At 52.8% G+C, this 14,491-nt stretch overlaps 1 protein-coding gene across 1 annotated transcript; it reads left to right on the top strand.

The window, feature by feature from the left end:
- The first annotated feature begins 1,285 nt into the window (after window positions 1-1,285).
- On the top strand, window positions 1,286-13,856 carry LOC118391912 (zinc finger and BTB domain-containing protein 38-like). The gene is made up of 2 exons (XM_052459427.1): window positions 1,286-1,638; window positions 7,589-13,856. The coding sequence occupies exon 2, from the start codon at window positions 7,605-7,607 to the stop codon at window positions 13,293-13,295; it is 5,691 nt and encodes a 1,896-aa protein (XP_052315387.1). The 5' UTR covers window positions 1,286-1,638; window positions 7,589-7,604; the 3' UTR covers window positions 13,296-13,856.
- Window positions 13,857-14,491: the final 635 nt, after the last annotated feature.

Below are 14,491 nucleotides of genomic sequence, written 5' to 3'. Positions count from 1 at the left end.
AAATGGTTCATTTACCACCATCAGCCTCCAGACTTGAACCCCATTGAAAACCTGTGGTTTTAATTTTAGAAAAAGGCTGTGTCATTATCCTCACATGGGTAAGGTCCTGGAGTACTGAAAGCAGGGTTGCCAATAATTTAACAAAAATGACTTGTTAAAGAAAATCTCATTCTCTGAGCAATTATATTAGTATAAAATAATCATACTTTCCCAAAAATTGGAGCATGCAATATAGCTCTCTCTCTCCCTCACTACCCCTCTTTCTCCCCCCCCCCAGCATAAGATTCACACCGTTTTTTAATGGTTCCCAAACCAAGGGTGTATTCACTAATGCACACCGTAGCAAAACTTATTTCAACGGAAATGAGTTTGTTGTTGGACAAGTTGAGGTAGTTCCCCCCCCGCTTTGTTTTCTTCCATTTGTCTCAAAGACATTCTGACAACGGCAAGGGAAGATGTTATCATTTTGACATAAAGTAACACAGCAAGGCCACGCAGATGTCTGTTGACTGTCAGTCAAACAATCGATCATACAGCAGAGCAGGGTGGAGTTGGATTTAGGGTCACTCAATCATGCAGTGAACCCCAAACACACACCTGACTTCTTCTCCATCGCTCGCTCCCCATAAACTTGAACCCTTTAAACAGAGGCAATAAAAACAAAGACAGTGTGTCCCTGCCGTTCCCCCTCTCCCCCTCTCTCTCTCTCTCCCCATCACCCCTCTCTCTCTCCCTCTCCCCCCTCTCTCTCTCTCTCTCCCCCATCACCCCTCTCTCCTCTCTCTCCCCACCCCCTCACTCTCTCGAACTCTCTTTGATCTCTGCTTCCCTCTTTCCGGCAACTTCACTTCCATCGGCCATCCAACTATTGTCTGTAGTCTCTCTCTTTCTCCCCCCTCCCCCTTTCTCTCTCTCTCCTAGTGCCCAGGATTTTTTTGTTGTTGGCATTGCTCCTGTTTGTTTTCAGCCATTTTGGGGACTGGCAGTGCTCGTAACAAACTGCTTAAATGGCGTCCTCTGCCTTTCTCTCTCTCCCTCTCCCTCTCCCTCTCTCTCTCTCTCTCTCTCTCTCTCTCTCTCTCTCGCCCTCCCTATCTTGCCGGGCTTTGTGTATATAAAGTAGTGTGTCTGTGTGTGTGGTTGGAGAACAACACTTCCAAATAAAAAGAGGATTGGATTCGGGGTGTGGGGGGGAATTCACTTGCTGGAAAAAAAGGCAAAAATACTGACAATCATGTGCACAACTGAAGTGAGAGAAAGAGAGTGGATCAAGTGAGAGAGAGTGGATCAGGTGAGAGAGAGTGGAGTAAGTGAGAGAGAGTGGAGCAAGTGAGAGAGAGTGGAGCAAGTAAGAGAGAGAGAGTGAGTGAGGGGGAGAGAGAGAGCGAGGGGGAGCGAGCGAGAGAGAGAGTGAGTGAGAGAGACCGAGAGAGACAGAGTGTGAGAGTCGCTCCTGCCCTCTGTCTTTACACACTGCTGCCTGTGTGTGCGCCGTCTCTCCTTGCCTGCACTCTCTCACACACACACACTCACGCAGACGCACGCTCACACAGACTGAGGGAGAGAGCGGATAGAGCGAGCAAGAGAGAGAGGAGGGAGAACACATCGCAGCAGAGATGCAGCAGGAGGTTTTCCGAGGTACGTTGTCTTGTTGTGTGCTTGCCTAGCAGTGAAAGGGAGGCTGATATGTTTCTCTCTCTTTTTCGTCTGCTTGTTTTTCTCAGTCACGCCATTGCCTGGTTGTTTTGTATGTCAGGAGAAATGTAATATTTGTTTTAAGTGTGTGTAAGGGTTGGTTGGTGTGTGTGTGTGTGTGTGTGTGTGTGTGTGTGTGTGTGTGTGTGTGTGTGTGTGTGTGTGTGTGTGTGTGTGTGTGTGTGTGTGTGTGTGTGTGTGTGTGTGTGTGTGTGTGTGTGTGTGTGTGTGTGGGGCCAATAAGAGGCCTTGTCTCCCTCCTCCTCCTCGGTCTCGCTGGCGTACCACGCAGTTCTTTTTCAGGAGCGATGACTCGTTCAGAGATTGTGATGAAACTTAAAAAATCTCTGCGTCTTTCGCATCTGCATGAAACACTCCAGATTGGGGGGTCTAGCTAATGTGTATCAGAGCAAGGCGGTAGACGTGAGCATGACATGGGCTCTGTGTGAGAAACCTTTTCTCACTGTGACTGGTCAGCCGACTTAACTCCCAAAATGACACAAGGAGTTGGTGAAAAACTTGCACATACACATCCCTGATAGCGAATCTAGCGCCGAGGTTAAATTATTCTCGCCTCTCCTGTCTGTTCTTTGGTGTGTCATCAAAATATCCTTCTAGTGCCAGGTTGTTATTTTGGAAGCGGAAGGAGGTTCTTGCTAAGCCTTGGAGGGCATTTTAACGTCACAGACCCATTGTTGTTTCCCTAACCAACCCTGCTTTCTTTTTCCAAAACAACAGTCCCTCTGCCAAATATTTCCACATTCCTGGTCACCATGGCCACCAAGCCTCTGCCTTCACTGTATGGGAAATATGACCTACAATGCCACAGGGCTTTAGGGGTCAGAGGTCAGGAGTTATAGGGAGCCTCGTTGCTTAGCGCCAGTGGCAGTTGATGAATTTCCAGCCAACAGTGTTCTGTTTGACTTGTTGTTTGTATACTGGCGAGATTATGTCAATGGCATCCAATGGAAGACTTGAATACCCTGGCAATGGAAGACTTGAATACCCTGGCAATGGAAGACTTGAATACCCTGGAAATGGAAGACTTGAATACCCTGGCAATGGAAGACTTGAATACCCTGGCAATGGAAGACTTGAATACCCTGGCAATGGAAGACTTGAATACCCTGGCAATGGAAGACTTGAATACCCTGGCAATGGAAGACTTGAATACCCTGGCAATGGAAGACTTGAATACCCTGGCAATGGAAGACTTGAATACCCTGGCAATGGAAGACTTGAATACCCTGGCAATGGAAGACTTGAATACCCTGGCAATGGAAGACTTGAATACCCTGGCAATGGAAGACTTGAATACCCTGGCAATGGAAGACTTGAATACCCTGGCAATGGAAGACTTGAATACCCTGGCAATGGAAGACTTGAATACCCTGGCAATAGAAGACTTGAATACCCTGGCAATGGAAGACTTGAATACCCTGGCAATGGAAGACTTGAATACCCTGGCAATGGAAGACTTGAATACCCTGGCAATGGAAGACTTGAATACCCTGGCAATGTTGGTTTTGCGTACAATTTCCACTTAAGCCATTCCAGTTGTCCAGTTCGGAAATGGAGATTTCAGCGTGCAATGTTGCGCATAAATCTCTCGTTGATATGAATGACTTCCGCAGAAGTATGATTTGACCAGAGGTTTGAGTTATGTATGCATCTATAAAGTCAGGATTTGTCCCTTTGCTGGTTGATGCGCTCTAGTCGTACGGTTGAGAAATGAGGAGAGCAGAAGACACATTTCCGTTGTTCGCTGTAACTGTGGACAATAAAGTTGTATTGTTTTACGCTGCACAAACCTAACTGACCTGCACTGTGTCTTCAGAGGGACTGTGTGCAAAATTTAAAATGGTTTTGGGGAAAATTACCCCAAAAAGGTCAGTGGGTGTTGTTTCCATTCTCTATTACAGGGGTCAGAATGATGATAATTATGTGCCGGGTTGAGAGCCAACGGACCATGGAGTGTGGCGTTTTAACATGGAGCAGGCTCGCTGGTGCGTGGAGTGGCATGCCAAATTGTAGCGATACCACAGATTACACTGACGGGGAGGGGGGGGCCATGTTGACACGCTGAGCAGGATCTGAAAGACAAGGAAACCATGAAATCTGGACCAGGAAGAGATGTGTTTGAAGTTACACTATCTACCCTTCCAACCCTCCTCTCTCCACCCTCCTCTCTCCACCCTCCTCTCTCCACCCACCACTCCCCGACCCATACCATCATCCCTTCCTCCCCTGCTCTTCTCCTCCTCCTCCCTCTGCCCATCTGGCTGGCTCCTCCATGTTTTCTGGGCCGGGGGGTTATGGAGAGTTCAGTGTCTCTCCCTCTCTCTGTCTCCAACGACAGCCCCCTTTTCACGACCCAACTGGTGCCCCCCTTGCTGGCCATTCCACACTGGGGAGAACCCAACCGACACCTTCCTATTTCCACAATCCCACTCCACTCGCTCACAGTGCGGAACGAGTAAACTCCCCCCACACACACACACACTCCAATCCGGCCCCCCACATTTCCCCCCGCGTGCTGGCTGAAACCCACCCACCAGGCTCTTGCAGTCACTAGTCTATGGCTGGGCTGTACATATAAAGGAGATGGGATCAGAGCCATTGCATACTAACTGATTAGGACTCTAGGTACTTTTAATAGTGGCATGGTCACTGTGACCCGAGTGTAGCGTTAATGTTTTTCCTCTTGCTGACGTTGTGATTCTGCCTTGTGTTCATCTACGTAGCTTAGTCCGTCATTTGTGCCACACAAACCGTACTTGCACTTGCTGTTCTGTTTTTGTGTGTTTTTTTTCTCTTTTCAGCACTGTGGGTGAAAATAGATGTACAATCCTTCAGCGGACATGTTTGTTTGTGCGGAACACTGTGCTTCAGAAGGGCACTGTATTTTGTGGGGGGCGAGGCTGGGTCCTTGGCACACTGAGGGTCAGATGCTTGCTTGCGTGTGAGGGGGGAGGGGGTGTATGCCTGCACGTGACTGTGTGTGGTGCGTGATTGTGTTGTGTGTGTGTGTAAAGCTCCCCGTCATGCTTGGCCAGACAGTCATTCAGGGCCTGTTTGTGGAGAGGCAGTTGTGTGCGTCACAGCGAGATGAAGAGAGAGAGGGCAGCAGACGCATTTTCCCATTTGCGGCGTAAACACCATATGAAATCGTGCCATTTTTTTTGCCCTCACACCGTCTCACGGTGTGTCTGCCTACGAGTAGCTGGCGTCTAAATGACATTTGTTTGTCGTTTAGCAGACACTCTTATCCGGAGCAACTTGCTGTAGTGAGTGCAGACATTTTTCGTACTGGTCCCTCATGGGAATCGAACCCACAGCTCTGGTTTTGCAAGCTCAATGCGCTACCAACTGAACTACACGGGACTAATACCAAGTGACAGTGTGTTGTCAGAGCAGACTGCACAGTAAACATATCCACATATTTCTCAAGAAGACACATCTACTTTAAAGGGAGACTTCAGGATTTTGGCAATGAGGCCTTTTATCTACTTCCCCAGAGTCAGATGAACTTTTATGTCTCTGTGTCCAGTATGAAGGAAGTTAAGCCGTGTGCGGACAGGATATGGTTTACTGGGCATGAGCACAACCCACCACATTTGTCATTTTAGTCCCGTCTGAATCTGCCATGTCAGTCATGTTTACTTGGCATGTAGTTATTATTCCAGCCCTGAAAAAAACCCTGTTTTTTGGCTGAACTCCCAGGTCCTCTGATAGTCCCGTGTGAATCGTCATCTCCGTGTTTTGAGGGATATTAAAAGAGTTAAGCAGGTGCTGTACCCAGGTTGGGGAAGAACACAGGACCAAATTGAGGCGTAAAACAAAGTGCTATGCCCGTAGCCTACAGATGAACAAACTGTTTTGTCACATATCAACTTTCCTAGTGCCGTACTTCTCTTTTTTTTAAAAGATGAAGTGGACGATATTGTGCCAATGAATTGATAAATTGCCAAATCCGTCAGGTAGTTAAATGTCTGCGTAGGTTAGTTCATGGTTGTCATTGATATGGATTGTTAAGCTGACTGTCTTTGACCTGAAGGTCATTAGGTCAACATTAGGCCATCCCTAGACATTTGAAATATCTTTACGACAAGAAGAGCCTCCAGGCTTCTGTCATAACGGTCCATTTGAACGAATAAAAAAAAAAAAAAAAAAAAAATACAGTGGCAGTTTGGGAAAACGAATTCCGTCCGTTTTGTGCTGGAGTAACCATTACATAACCGACATTGTATAGTAATACTAGTCCTGTGCGAATAGGGCTATAGAGGTAGGTTGCCAAAATAGTCACTGTGTTTGCCTGTATATCCAGGGAAATACAGAGCAAGTGGGATTAGCAGCGTAGTTGTGCGTATGGGTATGGGTGGCGTGTCCCTTTCCCCCTTTATATCCTCTTTCTTCAAAGCTCCTCTTATTCTGTTCTGTAATTCTGTTCTGTAATTCTGTTCTGTCTGTTGCGGATTGCGCCCCTGCTTCTCCCCATTGTTTTACTTATAGTTTTACACCCATGGCATCAGTAGTTTGTTTTTGTAGCTGTGGGTGCTTGCCGTGCCTGTATATATGACTGCGTGCATTTCTGCCAATGGGGATGTGTTTGTGTCTGTCTGTCTGTGCGCTATCTGCCTTTCTGTCGGCCTGTGCTGTGTGTATGTGTGTTCCTGTTTCCAGCTTGGCCCTCTCTCTTCCTTTCTCTCCCTCACTCTCTCTCCCTCTTCCCTCTGCAATAACAGTGCTGACCTAGTTTCTGCCTGTTCAGGGCTGCCTGTGGAATTTTACAGAGGCCTTTCTGCCTTGCTGCTTGAAAACACAAGCAGAAAAGCATGACTGTGGATTTTTATTTTTGTCGCATCATTAAGGCCTCAACATCCATCTCCCCAATCTGCAGACCCCACAGAACGGCCTGTGCTAAATAAGTAATTACAATAAAATTGCCTATTGCAGGCGAATCTGCGAGCTGGCGTGTATGAATAGATAGCAGGCGAGTGGATCTGCCGCAATCGCTGCTAGAATTAGAATGGAAATGGGAAGCGCCCCGTCGCTCTTTGCTCGTCCTCTCGAGCTTAACTGCGACAGAACCGGATGCAGCGGGCGGAAAAACACCCCTCCTCCACTATCCTCCCCTACCCTGCCTCCCTGCCTCTCTCCCTGGCTTCCACTTTCCTTCCCTCCCTCTCTCTCTCCCTCTGCCTTCACAAATAATGGTTAGAGTCATGGCCGGCAGATTCTGACCACTACCAGGAATGGGCCAGCAGGCTGTGATGAGAATCACTCCCCTTTCCCCCCCACCATGTCTGTTAAACGGGACCTATTTGTTTTAAGTCCACAGGGCTATGGGATGCAAGTCGACACTCTATTCCAAGGGAATCTTGATTAAATCTGAACGCCTTCCAATTAGGTGACGTGAATGTTGTGACACAGCCAAGATGGATCCCTGGAATTTCTTTCCAGTCTCTGTGTGCTGAAATCTAAACCAGCATTACCACATATTCCTTCTTCTTCTCTCTTTCCCTGCTCTCGCCATTCCTTTTTGGATTTTAATATCAGCTGACGTTTGTTGCGCTCTTAAGCAACTTAAGCATTTCCTTAGCATCATTTCCTTAGCATCGTTTCCTTAGCATTGTTTCCTTAGCATCGTTTCCTTAGCATTGTTTCCTTAGCATTGTTTCCTTAGCATCGTTTCCTTAGCATCGTTTCCTTAGCATCGTTTCCTTAGCATCGTTTCCTTAGCATCATGAAGGAATCTTTTTTTGGATAGGAATCGGCATTTTCTTTCTTGTATAATACATTCAAATGTAGTGCTTATCCACAGCCACTTACAAAACTCGCATGCAGGGATCCATTCTAGCTGTAACACTCATCTCTTCTTGTCGTTTCGCAGGTTTTGGGGGCTGGTCATGGTGTCCTGGCTGGAGGTGTTGGACCCCCTCCACGCAGGTCTCTTCTTGCTACGCCTGAACGAGCAGCGCCTGCCCGCCGGGCCCACCCTCTTCTGTGACGTCAACCTCATCGCCACCAGCGACGCCAAGTTGGCCGCCTGCTGCCAGTACTTCCGCCAGCTGCTGCTGTCGACGTCTTCCCCACCGCCTACGACTCCTGTATTAGGCAGCCACCACCCGCCGTCTACCCCCTCTTCCAGGCTCATCCAGGGGGCTGAGCTGGACCTGCCTAACCTCCAGTCCTGTGTGCTGTCCAACCTGCTTGACTTCATCTACTCCTCCCGTGTTGCCCGCAAGGGCTCCAAGGGGACCAGGCATCTGTCGGAGGCGGGCCTCAGCCTTAGGGTGCCCATCTTGACCAATCTGGTTGAGGAAGAAGAGGAGGCGGAACCAGGGCAGATGAAGGGTAAAAGCCGGCAGTGCCGAGGAGGGGAGGCCATGATGGAGGGGCTGATGAATGATGAGGCAGACGGCCCCGAGAACGCTAAGATCACCCTCAGCTTCCCCCTCAGTGCCGCCCTGCCCGCCGCCCTCACCGTTCACAACCACCGCCCCTCCTCAGCCACATCCTACCCCCGCCGCCGACACTCCTCCTCAGCCTCCAAGGCGTCCAACGAGGTGTCAGCGTGGAAACTGGATGCCACCACCACAGACAAACGGCGGCCCTTTAACCCCCCCCAGCGGGACAGCTCCCCGTCCTCTTCCTCCGCCTCCTCTTCCCCTTCCTCCTCTTCCTCTCCTATGGATCTTACCGCACTGGTCAAAAAGGACATCAAATCCCCCCCACCTCTTTTCAAAGCCGGTCTGGACTCCCAGTTCCACAGGTTCCCCCCCAGGTCTTCCAATGGGCCTTTAGGTGGTTACCCAGGGGAGGGTCACAGACTGACCAATGGCACGGCCTCACCCTCAAAGACTGCACAGATCCTGTTCAACCTGAGTACCGTGGCCTATCGGGGCCAGGGGGGGCGGGGCACAGACAGAAAGGAGAAAACAGGGAAAAAAGGAGGGAGGGTGAGCAGCCCCCAAGTTGGAACAAACCTACGTCCACCCAACCTCCACCTTTCTCCTCCTCTTCCTCACCCCTCTGAGTCTTTCACTCTTCCTCCTCACTCCTCCTCCACCCCCCCAGATGGCCCCGAGCCAGAGCTGATATGTGGGGTGTGCCACCGCCTCTTCAGCTCCGCCTTGTCTCTCACGGCCCACATGCGGCTGCACCGTGGCGGCCGGGCCCTCAGCTGCCAGCACTGTGGCAAAGCCTTCATCCACAACAAGAGACTGCAGTCCCACGAGGCCTCCTGCACGCACGCTCTGAACCCGGCCCTCCCATCTAGCATCCCCCTTCTCCCCATCCTGGCCAAAGAGGAGCCCCTGGAGGAAGGGGAGGTTAGGGTGGAGGGAGGACAGATTGTGGGGGCAAGTGAAGAGGATATGAAGCCTGGGAAAGGGAAAAAAGGGCGAGGTCTCCTGGTTCGGCATGAAGGCGACGTGTCAGAGCTGGTGGGGGACGAGGACCACTTCGTCAAGGTGGTGGACGGCCATGTCATCTACTTCTGCTCGGTGTGCGAGCGCTCCTACATGACCCTGTCCAGCCTCAAGCGTCACTCCAACGTGCACTCGTGGCGCCGCAAGTATCCCTGCCACTTCTGTGACAAGGTGTTCGCCTTGGCCGAGTACCGCACCAAGCACGAGGTGTGGCACACGGGCGAGCGACGCTACCAGTGCATCTTCTGCTGGGAGGCCTTTGCAACGTACTACAACCTGAAAACCCACCAGAAGGCTTTCCACGGCATCAGCCCGGGCCTCATCTCCAGCGAAAAGACAGTCAACGGCGGTTACAAGCAGAAGGTCAATGCCCTCAAGTTCTACCGCCTGCTTCCTATGCGTTCCCAGAAGAGACCCTACAAGACCTACAGTGACTCCCTGGCCAACAGCCTGCTGCTGCCCCCGTCTGACCCCTCTGCCGTCCCCTTGCCTCAGCCCCTGGACTGCAGCCTGCCCGGCTCCCTGGACCTTCACAGCCTCATCAGTTGCTCTCTACCCAAGGGTGTGAAGTCTGACCCTGACGAGTTCCCTGCTGGCTTCCCCCTCTCAGTGGGCCTAGAGCAGGGAGAGATCCCCACACTGCCCCCCTCCCTAACAGGTATGGCCTTAGGGAGAGTAGCTGACAGAGAGACAGAGTCAGAGCAGGTAGATAGCTGTGGCAGCAGCTCCAAAGCATCCGTTCGTAACAAAGTCAAAACTCCAAAGGTCAGCGGTAGCCCAGAGTTGGGTTTGTCTTCTGTCATCACATACGGCCACTCCAAGCCCTCCGTCATAGTGCATGGCACAGCGGCGCCATCCGTCATTGTCCATAGCAACCAGGTCACCTCTGGGGCCGGGAAAGGCCCCCTGAGCAGTCCCTCCCCTGAAGCTAGCAACAGCCAGACACTCCCCAAGGTCAGTGCAAAGCCTGTTAAAATTCACAGGGAAAGTACGGAGAGCCATAGGAAGAGAGCTAAATTAGTGGATAGTTCAGATGCCACAGAGGAGGGGGAGAGGAGGTCAGAAACAGTTAGGTCCCATCATAAGTCCCGCAAGGGGCACAGCAAGAGTGACAGCTCCTCAGCCAAACAGTTGTCCACAGGGTCAGAGGGCAAAGGGGCCGGGCCGCTGTGCCAGATCACGGTGCGGATAGGCGAGGAGGCCATGGTCAAACGCAGCATCTCCGAGACGGACCTCAAGAGGGACAGGAGCCCCCCTCCTTCCAGAGCCAAAAGGATGGACTCCTCCCCACATGACTCCAAGGAACCTCGCCACTCCCACCACCACCACCACAAACACCGCTCCCATCGCAGCTCTAGTGTCGAAGCTGAGGGGGAGAGAGGAGGAGATGGGGAGAGAGAAAATGGAGAGGGGGACAGCCGGAAGAAAAGCCCAAAAGCCACGGGCAAGGTCAGAGAGTACTACTTCCGCCAGGAGGTGCGCAAGCAGGGGCAGAGTGAGGATGATGAGGACAACCTCTGGAGGCCCTACTACTCATACAAGCCCAAGAGGAAGGCCCCTCATGCCCACAAAACAAAGAACTGGCAACGCAAACTCCACTACAAACGCTCCCTCCGGCTAATGAGGAGGGCAGAGAGACTCATGGACCATGTGAATAAGGAAGACCAAGAGAAGGAGGATGGAAAGATGGATGAGGTGGAGCAGGAAGTGGGGGAGGTGAAAGATCACATGGTGCAGGAGGAGGGAGAGGCACCTGAATCGTTCAGTACATCCTCTATACCTTCAAAAGAGAAGGACAAAGAGGGGGAGGAAGAAATCGGGGAAGCCCACCTTAAGCTCGCTGATCCTCCCCTGGTCTCTCCCCAGCCCCCATTGTCTACCTCAGTCCCCCCTATGGACACAAAACGCCGGCTCTGGTCCGATGGAAGTGCGTCGGAGTGCGATACGTGTGGTCGCTGGTTCTCCAGTTCCAGGAAGCGGGATAAACACGAGCTTAGCCACCTGCTGGAGTTTGTGTGCCTCCTCTGTAGGGCCCCCTTCCCTTCCAGGGACCAACTAGAGGACCACCAGAGAGCCCAGCACCCCAAAGCCCCCAACCCCTCGTCTGTGCCATCCCGAGCGGGGTGTCAGTCTCGAGATGAGGGCATGGAGACAGAGACGGAGTTAACAGAGGTAGACAGGGCGAGAGAGAGGGTTATACTAGGAAAGGGAAGTCCAAGTTGCCTAAGCAGGAGGTCATTGGCGAGACACACCTGTCCCCAGTGCCATAAGGTGTGCAAGACATCCTCAGCGCTAAACCGCCACGTGAGGCGCCACGAGTTAAGCAGCTCCCCGGAGAGAGAAAAGGAGGAGACGCAAACAGAGTCAAAAACAGCAGCAGCAGCAGCAGAGACAACAGTTAGCACTGTTAGCAAAGACGTAGACACCACGAGGGACCATGTTCCCATTGTTCACTCTGTCCCCGTTATCAGCTACCCTATCCCAGAGACACAGCATAGTAGCGAGGCCATAGGGCCGCTGCAGTGCGCGAGCCAGCCTAGCGAGGTGAAAGCAGAGCACCAAACTCCAACACTGTGCAGCGGCCCTGAACTCAAAGAACTTAATGAACTCACAACTCCCATTCCTGACAGAGAGCCCAGTCCTCAGATTATTCAGCCCCCTCCAGAGATCCCCACAGCCGACCGGCCGACACCATCTCCCTCCCTCTGCTGCTCCTCGGCCCTCCAGGGTGTGCTGGTCATGAGCAGCGGAGCTGAATGTCTGGACTACCGGACCCCCAGGAAGAGGAGTCTGGAGGGGCAGAACCACAGGAGGACCAGCCCTGCACCTGTTACTTCTCCAAATATGGCCCCGACCTTGCAGATGAGAATCAGCCATACTGCTGCTCCTCTGTCCGTTGCCATGACAACAGTGCCCCTCCAAGGGGTCTGTGGTGTGAAGCTGGAGGGTGATATTGTGGGAAAAGGACAGAGGGAGGGATGTGGGATGGGCCTCCTCCATCATGCTGGTTTTAAGAAATCACCAGTGGCCCAAGATCTCAGGGTCCCACCCTTGTCCAGGAGCCCCAGTCCCAACCAAGCACAAGACCTGACCATGTCCTCGATTCTAGCCAGGGAGAGGGAGGTGGAGAGGGAAAGGCAGAGAGAATGGGAGAGGGAGATGAAGAGAGAGCTGGAAAGGGAACAGGATATGGAGAGAGAGTTGGAAAGGGGGAGGCAGAGGGAAAGGGATATGGACAGAGAGCTGGGAAGGAGGAAGCAGAGGGAGAGGGAGATGGACAGAGAGCTGGGAAGGGAGAGGCAGAGAGAAAGGGAGATGGAGAGGGCTCAGCAGTCAAGGGGAGCATCACTACAGGAGCAGCCCAGAGACATGGAGGGGACCCTCCTGGTACCCAAAGAGGAGCCGATTAGTCCCGCACCGTCCCCGATACACACACCTATTCAAACTGCTATTAACAGCCCACCCTTGCAGAGGCGGCCCTCCAAGTTTCCCCGACGCTTCCCCACTGCTATGGACCTGCTGATGCAGGCCAATCAACAGGTTGCCCAGTCCCTGCGTGGCACACAGGGTCTCGGGAGGTTTCAGTTGCCCCCTGGGTCGGTCAGTGGCAGCGACCGCCCTTCTGCCCATGCCCTGCTGCTCCCCCGGGACCCCACACCGTCCGAAGAAGAGCCCCTGGACCACTCCCCAGCGCCATCGAGTGACCCTCACAGAGGGGAGGTCACTGCCAGGGGATACCCCATGCAGGACTACCCGCTGCCCCTCATCGTCCAGGGTGGCTACCGCTCTGGCAAGAAGCAGGAGGACAACCTGCTCATGTCCTACCCGACGGGGCCTCTCTCCTTCGGGCCGCTGGGGAAGATGGTGCCTACTGGGGATCTTGCCAAACTGCCGTTCTACCCCGACCCCTACCACCTGCTTTACGGGCCGCAGCTGCTGGCCTACCCCTACAACCTGGCCACCCTGCCTATGGCTCTGAACATGATGGCCCCCGGGGGGGAGAAGGTGGAGCCGTTGCCCTTCCTCCCTGCCCTCTTCAACTACGCTGCTGCAGCTGGTCCCTACGCTGGCATGGCGCCACACCACCTAGTGGGGAACCCCAGCCTCTACAACAGCAGCGGTGGCAGCAGCAAGAAACAGCGGGACAACAGTAACGGAAAGTTGTAGAAGGTGTATATAGAAATGACATCTGAGGAATATTTCAAAGCGGACGACCAGTCCCTGTAGTGGAGAAGGAAGGGTGCCATCGGCTCCTTTGTAGTGTGTACACTTGCACAGTCCCCTGCCTCTCTTTTGTAAAGTAGCGATCAGAGCCAAAGCGTTGAATCAGGAGGAGGGATGATGGGAAGTGGGGGAGTGAAGTAAGAGGAGGAGAGAAAAAAGACAGATCCATCATTCCCCTCTCCTTTCCTCTGGCTCGCTCCATTCCCCTCTCCTTTCCTCTGGCTCGCCCCATTCCCCTCTCCTTTCCTCTGGCTCGCCCCATTCCCCTCTCCTTTCCTCTGGCTCGCCCCATTCCCCTCTCCTTTCCTCTGGCTCGCCCCATTCCCCTCTCCTTTCCTCTGGCTCGCCCCATTCCCCTCTCCTTTCCTCTGGCTCGCCCCATTCCCCTCTCCTTTCCTCTGGCTCGCCCCATTCCCCTCTCCTTTCCTCTGGCTCGCCCCATTCCCCTCTCCTTTCCTCTGGCTCGCCCCATTCCCCTCTCCTTTCCTCTGGCTCGCCCCATTCCCCTCCTTTCCTCTGGCTCGCCCCATTCCCCTCTCCTTTCCTCTGGCTCGCCCCATTCCCCTCTCCTTTCCTCTGGCTCGCCCCATTCCCCTCTCCTTTCCTCTGGCTCGCCCCATTCCCCTCTCCTTTCCTCTGGCTCGCCCCATTCCCCTCTCCTTTCCTCTGGCTCGCCCCATTCCCCTCTCCTTTCCTCTGGCTCGCCCCATTCCCCTCTCCTTTCCTCTGGCTCGCCCCCATTCCCTCTCCTTTCCTCTGGCTCGCCCCATTCCCCTCTCCTTTCCTCTGGCTCGCCCCATTCCCCTCTCCTTTCCTCTGGCTCGCCCCATTCCCCTCTCCTTTCCTCTGGCTCGCCCCATTCCCCTCTCCTTTCCTCTGGCTCGCCCCATTCCCCTCTCCTTTCCTCTGGCTCGCCCCATTCACCTCTGGTTTCTGTTCTCACGTCTTTCAGTAGTAATAGTTCTAGAGCTTGATTAATTGTCCTCTCAAACTTGTTACGACAATATCTATAATATGAGAATAACAACAGCTAACAGGGTGTGTTTTGCGAATCATTTGTTTCGGTCCGCTTCCCATTCTGTTGACCGCATAATAAATACAGGGGAGGCCTTGTCTTAGGGACAGAAGGGATCAGCCAA

The sequence above is a fragment of the Oncorhynchus keta genome, chromosome 13, assembly GCF_023373465.1.
Source record: "Oncorhynchus keta strain PuntledgeMale-10-30-2019 chromosome 13, Oket_V2, whole genome shotgun sequence".
Classification (NCBI taxonomy): domain Eukaryota; kingdom Metazoa; phylum Chordata; class Actinopteri; order Salmoniformes; family Salmonidae; genus Oncorhynchus; species Oncorhynchus keta.
Note: the sequence above shows the minus strand (reverse complement) of the source record. Positions and strands in the feature narration are given on the sequence as shown.